The sequence below is a fragment of the Rhizophagus irregularis genome, chromosome 17, assembly GCF_026210795.1.
Source record: "Rhizophagus irregularis chromosome 17, complete sequence".
NCBI classification, from domain to species: Eukaryota; Fungi; Glomeromycota; class Glomeromycetes; order Glomerales; family Glomeraceae; genus Rhizophagus; species Rhizophagus irregularis.
Window position 1 is genome coordinate 4,388,217 of NC_089445.1, and position 11,124 is coordinate 4,399,340.

Below are 11,124 nucleotides of genomic sequence, written 5' to 3' on the forward strand. Positions count from 1 at the left end.
TGTTTAATTATTTTAGGCTTTAGTATATAGAGTCCTCGTAATTTTCCCCTGTAACTTGGTTCGCTTGTGATTTAAAAATAAAAATAAAAATAAATTAAATTATTGAAATACCTTACTTCAGTTACTCGTATAAAATTAAATTATTGAAATAAATTAAACTAATAACATAAATTATGAAATAAATTAATGAAAAATTAATAAAATCTTAACTTTACTTAGTTACGACCCTTAAAATAAACTTTATATTGAACAATTCAACAATTATTACCGAAATTTTATTCAATTACCAATTTTACGCTTCTTTGCAGCTCTTGTATGAGTTTTAATTTCACCACGTGCAAAAATATCCTTCCCTGCACTTCAGCACAATGTACAGCATAGAAACAAGGATTTGTATTTCAACTTAAGGCTTTCCGGAGGTTCTACCAATTCATTATCATGTCCACACCAATAGCAAGTATCGCAATTATTAGTATTACTTTTTCGGCATGAATAATATGCCAATTCCATTGGCATTTCACAATTAATTTTTTCTCTTACAAAAACTTTGTCGTATAGAATATTATCCTCTGGTACAAATGGTGATCCACAACTGTAATCCCAATCATCTATGGCAACTTGGCATGCAATCTTATCTTCAGCTGATAATGCACGCTCACTGTAAAGACATCGTATCTTTCCACATTGAAAACATTGAATAAACTCACGAACTCGTGTATTTGTAAAAATGGATGATGGTACACGTTCACTATTTGCCATTGTTGTCATAAGTGTTGGACGATATTGTTCTGTTGTTCCTGACCGATATGCTGTCTGAAAGTTAGCATAATGATCTTTATCCACTACAATTAATGAATTTTGTTTGTCAAAGATATTATATATAAAACAAAAAAAATCTTATGACGCACTTGTAGAAGGGATAGGATCTGGCAGCCAATCAAGTGAGTCAAAAATGTTATCTGGAAGCTGAACAGATTGACAAATAGTACATGACGATTGCCCACATTTTTTTATCTATTTATAAAATAATGAGAATTTATCTATTATAAATGTATTAAATTGATGTTTAAAAAACGAAACTAACTTGCCTGAAAAACATATTGACGCTGCCTGCAATGTGTTTTCATAAATTGTTGTAATTGTGTTTTTTTTGATAAAATATCACTTGTTGTTTCTGAAATCTTTAAGGTTTGATCAATCAATAAAATTATCTAAAAACAATGCGTTATATTAGAATAAATATTAATAAATATTCAGTATTAATGTTAAAATATGTAATTTTCTAAATTACTTACATTAAAAAATTCATCAATCATAGTTTTATCTGCTGGCCCATAGCACTGAAATGGTTCATCATGTAAAACTAATCTTTCTGTACGTCCTTCCAATATCTGTTATACACGTGTTATACATTCACATAAATCACTCCGCAAAGTTTCATTTGTTTTAGCAGCAGCACGAATTTCATCTAATGTATCCAATTTAGCAAATGCAGTTTCCGATTCTGGACTCATAGTATCTCTAACTAATGCTACACCTTGTAATCCTAAATTCAATATAGACATGATTCTTTCTGCGGGATTGGTCCAGCTATGATGTGGCGCTGTACGCATAGCAATAAGCATATCAAAATTCCCATGTAAAAAAAGACAAATAAGAGAAATTTGAACTGAACCAAATATTGTGTGATGATCTGGACCACCATCAGTATAAAGGCATAGAATAGGAGGAATATTGTTAAGGTGATGAATAAGAATTGTGTTATAAAACTCAGTAGTATGTCTGATAGCACTACTAGGTTGGAATACTGTATCTTTAAATGAAACAAATACTTTTCCACTATAAAATGAATTTTCAATAGATTGGGGAATATTACAAAAGAATATTACAGAAGGTGTAAGTGATAACTTTGTAAAATCATGATCACATGCAACTAAGGGAGTTTCTTGAAAAACCATAGTTTTTCTATTGCGAACTCCAGTAGAAGTATTGATACCCTCTCCAATAGAAACCTTATGTTTATCATCTGCACATATAAATGAAACATGCTGTTGATACAAAATTGCAAATTCTCGTAAATACCGAAAAAGAGCTGCACAGTAATGTGTGTCTGGATGGTCTTTACGAAGCTGTCTTGCTTGAACCATAAATTTGATATTAAAACGTCCAGTATATTGTTTTGCACTTTCAGTTATTGGATTTGTTGGTTGAAACTGCAAACGTATCCATTCTTCACTTGGAATTAAAACAGTTTCAGATATAAGTTTTTCATTTAACCGTTTAATGATTATCTCACGAAGATCACGTATAGAAATAGCAAGTGGCATATATAGAATATTTCCATGTCGCCGATCATTAACTGCTGGTGAATTCTTAAAACATGAAAATTAATTAATTAATTATTAATACTTTACATATAAAATAAAGTAATTAAGAAAATAATTTACTTCATTAAAATAAGCTCCCATCTCATCCCAAAAAGTATCGAATTTTGTTCCTTTAAATCCATTATTTTGACGTAAATCACATATAATTGAAGGATCTTCCATTGTTAACATAAGTCGAAGCCGTTCTTCCAGCTCTTTACAAATATCATTTGATGTTACAGCAGCATTGCCACTTAAATCATAATATAAAATGCGTAAAATAGCAGGTGTAATATTCTTAACTAATGAATACTATTAGAATTATATGCAACTATTAGTACATTTAATTTAGAATATTTTTTCAAGTAAAATACAAATAAAATTAACCTTTTTTAATGCATTTTTTTCGCATTTGTCGAGTGAAATATTGTGGTAATTTTTCTTGAATAGTTGCTAGTACACGTGCTTGTGCAGTTTCTGATCGTTTTTCAGGATTAATTGGAACTTTCCAAATATAATTAAGGGTGCCAAGATAATTGCCATGATAATACCGATATAAAGTAACAGGAAACTGTATCTGAAGATCTTTAATATAACGGTACCGTTGCATTGCATCTTCAGGTAAAAAGCTATCCAAATTAATTTCGGTATAATTAGCCATATTGGATAGGTGATTTTGAAGTTGTTGGTATTGTGCATAAATTTTTTGACAGGAATCTACTGTGTATACCTTTAGATCATTAGCTGGCTGACGTGCTGGTGTATTACTCAGGTGTATTTGTTTCATAGATTTATTAATTTGTTCTAAGTTATTTGCATATTTTCGCATTGAAGATGTAAAAATAAAGACTTCTTCAATAATATTCTCCCAAATTTCACTAGCTGCCCATGGTTGTGCTGCTGATAATTCTAATGAAGAAGCTAATTTTTCAAGCTTGTCATGCTCAAGATTATATTTAGCATGCTTACCAGTAAAATAATAAAGATTATAATTTTGGTCTTTTTGATATTGATCTAATTCATTAAATAATTCTCCAAGTAAAAGTGATCGTTCTGCAAATTTTGTACGATGTGGATCTATGTACCACAATGCCGCTGTTAGACGTTCAACAAAACTCTTTCCAAAAGTATTTTGTGTTTCGTTTCTCCATCCAACCATTTTACTTTGAAATAATTTAATGATGTTATTATAAAGTAAATCCTTGCGAGTATCTTCTTTTTTCTGTTCTGGAAGACAAATACGTTGTGAAATATTCATAATTAAATCAAATGCATTTGGCCTTTTTTGAACTGTAGTTTCAGTTGCTTCCAAAATGAACTTAATATGTGTAAAATTAAGTTCAAATAGCATAGATATATCACCCTGCAGTCCTTCCTCTACATAAACCCATTTTTCTGGAGGTTTTCTTAAAAATACCTGAATACCTCCTAAATTTTCGAACTGGTTATTTGTTGCTATATTAAACACGTTGTGAAACTGGCAACAGTCTGTAAGCAATACCTTTACAATCTTATCTGAAACGATTGTTTTTGCTTCTTTAAGTACGCACACAACAAAGAAACCCATTGTGCAACAGGATTTTGGGTACAAAATTGAGAAAGCATCATTTATATGTTAATAAAAAGTCGCGGCCGATCTATTGGTAAAACACGGCTGATCTAATGGTCAATTTTAGTGATTTAATTATAAATCACATAATTAATTTTAACCAATCAAATTGATAAAATATGTGTTGTTTAACTATCCTTTATTTATCCAATTGGAGGGGGGGGTTATGTTAAACAAAGGTTTGGATTTGAGCGGCCTTATCGTCAATTTGGGGCATATTGAGATTTGGGGCACAACATAGATAATGCCAAATATCCAGATAAGGCGGATATGATTAAGCGTCATGGATTTATGTGAATAATCCATGGATAGTCTGCTAAATATTCATAGATAATTTACGGACAATTTGCACAGATAATTTTCAAATATTCGTGAATATTCATTATGATTTCAACTGTAATATGGAGCAACTAAATTGAAATTAAATAAATCAACAGTTATTTCCTTTTTATAATTAATAAATTATCATGATATGGTTATCTATCTATCTATATATTAAAAAACACTGCAATCACGTCATCAGGAAATTTTATAGTGCGAAAAATTGCGTAAGTTTACGATTTTGTAAGTTTACGAAAGTTTATGGCATAATATTTCGAAAAATTTCAAAATATTTCGTAAGTTTACAATTTCGTAAGATTTATGTGATATTACGGTTAAAATATTACGTAAGTTTTCAATATCGTAAGATTTACGCAATATTACGGTCAAAATATTCTGCAAATTTACGAAACTGTAAACCTGCGTAATATTACGGTTGAAATATTTCGAAAATTTACGAAACTGTAAACCTGCGTAATATTACGGTTGAAATATTTCGAAAATTTACGAAACTGTAAACCTGCGTAATATTACGGTTGAAATATTTCGAAAATTTACGAAACTGTAAACCTGCGTAATATTACGGTTAAAATATTTCGAAAATTTACGAAACTGTAAACCTGCGTAATATTACGGTTGAAATATTTCGAAAATTTACGAAACTGTAAACCTGCGTAATATTACGGTTAAAATATTTCGAAAATTTACGAAACTGTAAACCTGCGTAATATTACGGTCAAAATATTCTGCAAATTTACGAAACTGTAAACCTGCGTAATATTACGGTTGAAATATTTCGAAAATTTACGAAACCGTAAACCTGCGTAATATTACGGTTGAAATATTTCGAAAATTTACGAGATTGTAAACTGCATATGCAGTAGAACGTATACAAGGGGCATGTGATACTATTGAATAATCAAAAATAATATAAACACCTTTTCTTTTATATAAACACCTTTTTTTTTAAGTTTGGGAAAGCAAATTTATTTTTATTTACGAATTTTTTATTATTTACAATTTTTATGTTAAAAATTAAAGTAAATTCTAATTTTTATTATAACTTAATAAAAAAAATACACATTTGATACTTGTTCGCTACTATTTTATAAAATAAGTACGAGGCTGTACGGCGTGGACGTCAGTATCAGTCACAGCCCAAAAAAAACGTGAGTCTCCAGCCGATATTTGGTACGGACTAAGACCTAGCTACTCACTTAATAAATAATAAAAAAATAAAAATAATTATCTTCTTCTACGATACGTAGGTAAGTTTCTCCTTGCCCTACGATCGTCACGCGTGACTAAAATTGATCAAATTTATCAAATTTAAAACATGAACGTAAATATTAATTATAAATTTTATTATAGTATAATTACCCGGCCTCTCCCAAAATCTCGTTCTAAATTCGCGATAATATCTTGCGCCGGTACGCGTCCACAGCCGCCGCCCAGGGTTACCATTACGATAAAGGACATAGTTCTAAATATCAAAATCAGTTTGAATATTCGGTAAATACATTTAATTTATATGAATGTAATGTTATTTATTTACTTACATGGTAATCCCTGACGAGGTTCCTCCACTTTTGGCTGCACTGTTGCCCGGAAACCCTCGTTCGAAATATTCTATTTATTCTGATTCAATTAAATGGATTGGTTAATTTGAATTTAAATTCTTTCTTAAAGAAATTATAGATATTAGTCATATGAACCTATTGGCAACAGAGTCCCAAAAATCTTGGCGGCTTCTACCATTAATATTATGGTAGGCACGGTTTCTGTCGCGGCGTATGTCGACAAGTTCGTCCATCATAGCCCAGTTCCAATGGACGTTATAGGAACGACGACGTGTTTGGCGAGGCATTATTAGATTTGATTTGATTTTTATAATTTGATTTTGGGATGAGTAAAAATTTGAAAGAAAGTCGTAAAATGTCACTTTAAATAAAATTTGAACAATACCTCTTTGGTTTGATTTTATTTCTCGTTTCAATTAAAATTTAATTTATTAGACTTTTCATCATTAAACATATTAATTAAATCTCATGCGGATATGGATTATCTAAATATAAATATCATGATTCTAAATATAAATATAAATCACTTAATTTATTTTAATTTTTTTTAAAAAAAAAATCTTAGTTTGATTTCAATTAAAAATAATTAAAAATCATGTACATGATTTCAATTAAAAATAATTAAAAATCATGTACATGTTTTGGTTATTTAAATATAAATATCAATATATTATATTTAAAAATAAACCAATTTATTATTAGCACATTCTATTGAATTTTAAAAAAATCAATTTTTTTTTAAAAAAAAAATCATCAATATATCATATTTAAAAATAAAACAATTATATTCTGATTAAATATTTTGCGTACATTTCTTAAAAAAATCATAAAAAAAAATCTTGTACGTCGTACATGCAATTACTAAATATCATCCCCTTGTGATAAATAAAAATTACGCAACACAAATTCAACACAAACTCAACACAAATTTAACAAATTTAACGAAATTTGGCCAAAATTAATAATTTTTTACCAGAATTATCAACACAAATTGAACACAAATTGAACACAAATTTCAGTCACGATTTATTTATGTCACACCCGTGTTGTTAATAATTAAATAAATAAATCTGCATTTTATTTATGATATGGGAAACGTGACCATAAATTCTTTAAGGATATAATTTTATTAAAATAAAATCAAAACTCCTATATCAAGTGACTAAAAAATATATTTATTTACGAAATATTCATTTTGTTTATCAAATCGGGGTACTATGTGAACGACACCATGTATAGACTCTATAGCTACAAAGTTATATAATTCTATCAATTTTAAGTGAGGACATCCATATAAATATGGGTTCCTTTTAGATTTAAAATCGTACCATTGAATTAATGCGAGATTTAGCGGTGGGTCTGTTAATACTTCTGCTAACAATAAGGCCTATAAATAATAAATATTTATTAATACTTTATAATAAATTATTACATAAATTGGAAAAATACCTGTCCATAACAAAGTCCTTTGTCTGATATATAATCATTTGATTCTTCAGAATCCATTGAAATAGCTATGTCGCTAAACCATACTTTATTATGATACCTGTTTGTGGCACGCATTATGGCACCATTTTCCAGTGTTACCGATCCGTATATGTTTATTCGGGTTTCACCAATAATTGTGAACCCATCAAGTAAATCTAGATATGAATCCAGACAACTTATAAATCTAGCAAAACCGGTCTGCATTTTATTGTCTACGGAATCTTTTTTTTCATTAAAAATGTATTTGCATCTTGTAAAGAGAAATCAAAGAGTCTTGCAGAAAATTTACAAGTGCGAGGTGTTTTTGCCGGATTCACTGAATGTTGAGACATTCTAATAGATATTGCTTGACGTTTTATCTATTAATTTAATTTCCATCTTAAGTTATATAATAAATATATACAATAAATAAATTTCCAAATACTTACAGTTCGTAAAAGCTGAGGTTCGACATCTTTTTTATTGCTAATTCGGTAGGGTATTTTAACGAAATATTTGTGGAGACTTTCGTAAGTTTCTGTGGTATAGCCATTTATTGCGCCATAAGATCGTATTGAGTCAATAATGTGATAAACCCATGAATGCAATTTAGGCAACTTCAAATTGGAAGGAGAAACAAATTTAAAAGCCTTGACAAACATCCGCGCCCATCTATGTATTGCATCCTAAAATTTAAATGTTAATTTAATTTATTTAATTTAAATTTTCGATTTTACTAAAATTTTAATACATACATTAAATTTCTCCAAGTCACTTTCACTAAATTCTTCATATCTACTTAAAATATACATTTCATTCCAATATTCGTACAATTTCACAAGATCATCATTATTTACAAAATTATCTACTTCGTTATTATTTTCATCATATAAATTATCAATAACAAATATCATGACTTTCATCAAACTTCGATATTCATTAGCAGTTAATCTTGCAATTGACTGCAGTCCATTGGAAAAAATTTTAATGGCGGGAAAACGTGGAATTGCTGCTAGACGGCGATCTACTTCTTCAACTAATTTATTACCATTAACATGTTGCAATTTTAAGATATCGCACGTGAAGATAATTTGATAACGAAATAAACCCAAATCTAAATGATGCATTCTGTCAGGAACAGTAGCCAAGTAGATATTTATATTCCTTGATAATATAAATATTTATAATTAATATATATATATGTTATTATAATTATTTCTACTTTTGCATACTTACGGCAAATCCCAAAAAAAATTAGGTACAGATTCTATGCAAACAGATTTTTGTGTATCATTTTCAAAATATTTACGCATTTCATCATGAGTTCTTAGTATTACATCATTAACCGATAAGTTTATATTTGCAAGATTGTCCCTTTTAATTAAACAGGAGTGACATGGAAGGCTTGAATTGGAGGATTTATAAACTAAACAAAAACTTGCGGCTTCTGGCCAATCTGCAATAATAGTTGAAACTCTAGGATAAAACCAGGTATTTTCATTATTTATAAAAAGGTCTATACCATCTTTTAATAAAATAATTGGTTCTAGTAAATGACGTAAAGATTTATGAAAGGTATCACGAACCAGATCTTTATTTGCAGCTTCTAAAATTGGTAAATATCCCAAAAGTTGCTTTGCATCCTGTTTATTACGACGCCATATTGGAATATTGCCTAATGAAATATATATTGGATGCAATTGACTTTTTCCTAATGTATCTGTAGTTGTTGCATCTGAATATAAAATAATTGATAATAATTTGGAACCAGTAGGTAAGGATTCTTGCGTAGTTTTCCACCATTTTCCAGTGTTTTGTTCACTGTAAATACTTTCTCTATTATACTATAAAATAATATAAATAAATTAAAATAAATATTATTTAAATTATTGAATTAACTAATATTTACTATTTACCTCATAGTTTTCGTAAGATAGCGCAAAATTTTGTGTTATGTCAGGAACAGTTAAGATATTTTTGATGCACTGTATTAAGTTTTGATAATAAAGAAAATAATCTTTATCCTTATGTTTTGTTATAAGAACTTTACTAAATTCTAAATTAGAAAACTTCATATTATTCATAAATGCTCGTCCCTGTTCAATATTTTTTGGTAATGGTGATTCTGTAAGATTTGAATGTTTATTAAAAAAACGTATTATTTCATTACCACCTTTATTGTTTATTTTATATTTCGTTACTAATAACATTAGATCTTTATAAGCATCATTAGGAAATTCTGTGCAAGTTTTGGTATTGAGATTTTTGGGTTCTTCAAAAATTTCAGGCTCTTCAGATGAATCTAATATATTTTCAAAGTTACTATCTTCAAGGCTCATCTCTGATATTGCACTTCCAATACTGTCAAATGACATATTTTGTACATTATTATCATCATCCACCTAAAATTATAAACCAAAATGAGTTAGTATAATTTGAGCTTTTTCTTTAAAAAGAATAATCTGGAATAACATAATTACCTCAACTTTATCATTTTCATATTCACTACTTAGATTACTTCTTGTATCCATTTCACTGCTATATTTTTCACTATCATTATTATCATCATCATCTTCTACTTCTACTTCTACATTTTTTAAGCATTTTTGGGCGTGTTGAGTATATGCAAAGCGTTGACTGAATATTCGCATACAAAGGGGGCATTTGAAACTCATGTTACTAAATTAACGCGTCAAATTTGATGAAAAGTATCAATTCACTATTTAATTTATATGAGATTATGTGTGCTAATAAAATTATATTGCAAATTCATTGTAAAAATTTAATGAATTAATTGAATGGATTACAATTGATTGAGTTATTTGAATAGACACGACTACGCAAATTTACGCATTAATGAATGGAACTGGCTGTAAGAATCTGGTGGCTAATATCGCGGAATCATTCGCAATTTTACGCATTATAGCAAAATTTAAAATATGCGAAACACTCAGCAATTTTGCTGTCGGGAACTTGCCGAGTTCGTGGGTTGGCAAATCTAAAAATAAATGTAACAAGTCTATGATGTACCATATAAATATTGTTTATTATTTTATTTACTATTTCAATTTGCCGGCAACCTGCCAAGTGAATCTGACAGCAAAAGTGCTGAGTGTTTCGCATATTTTGAATTTGCTGTAACGGGCTGTAAGAATTCGGATGGCCGGCTAATCATCTGATAATCAGCCGCAAATTTATTGGCTTAACACGGCAAATCACTTTTACAATAATGGACGGATGATCAGCCACAAATTTATGCGATAATCAGGTTATAAGCGCTATCAATCTGATCAGCCAAATGAGTTCACTGGCTGCAACTTTTTTTTTCCATGCATAAAAGCCCCAACATGTGTAACATGTTATTTTTTTATAAATTGGATTTGATTAATATTTCGATTGTACTATGTATGTGCTTTTACGAGAGTTTTTTTTTAAAGTTCTCTTATGAAAGTGTTACAATATTTTTTCGTAATATCACGATGCAAAATTTTTGCATTAGTACATTCATTTTTCGTAATATTTCGCATTAGTTCATCCATTTTTCGCAATATTTCGCAAGTTTTTTTTCTTTTTAGTATAGAATGGCGGAAATTACCTTATGACAGCTTGCCTCCTTTTTCTGAATTTCTGATTCATGTATTTCCCCCTTTTTCCTCATCCTTTTCGAATTTTCTAGTTCACCTTTTTCTCATATATTTCCTCTTTTTTCTCATATATTTCCTCTTTTTTCTCATATATTTCCTCCTTTTTCTCATATTTTCGTTTCAAATTTATTATCATA

The 11,124-nt window shown here is 29.1% G+C and overlaps 2 protein-coding genes across 2 annotated transcripts; both read right to left on the reverse strand.

Moving 5' to 3' along the window:
• Window positions 1-360: 360 nt before the first annotated feature.
• Window positions 361-1,099, reverse strand: OCT59_009644 (uncharacterized protein; the record flags this gene model as incomplete). The annotated part of the gene is made up of 3 exons (XM_066133720.1): window positions 361-842; window positions 909-1,014; window positions 1,085-1,099. 3 exons carry the CDS (start codon window positions 1,097-1,099, stop codon window positions 361-363), a joined length of 603 nt encoding a protein of 200 aa, XP_066000135.1.
• A 1,884-nt stretch (window positions 1,100-2,983) lies between these two features.
• Window positions 2,984-3,933, reverse strand: OCT59_009645 (uncharacterized protein; the record flags this gene model as incomplete). The annotated part of the gene is made up of 2 exons (XM_066133721.1): window positions 2,984-2,995; window positions 3,097-3,933. 2 exons carry the CDS (start codon window positions 3,931-3,933, stop codon window positions 2,984-2,986), a joined length of 849 nt encoding a protein of 282 aa, XP_066000136.1.
• Between the last annotated feature and the right edge of the window lie 7,191 nt (window positions 3,934-11,124).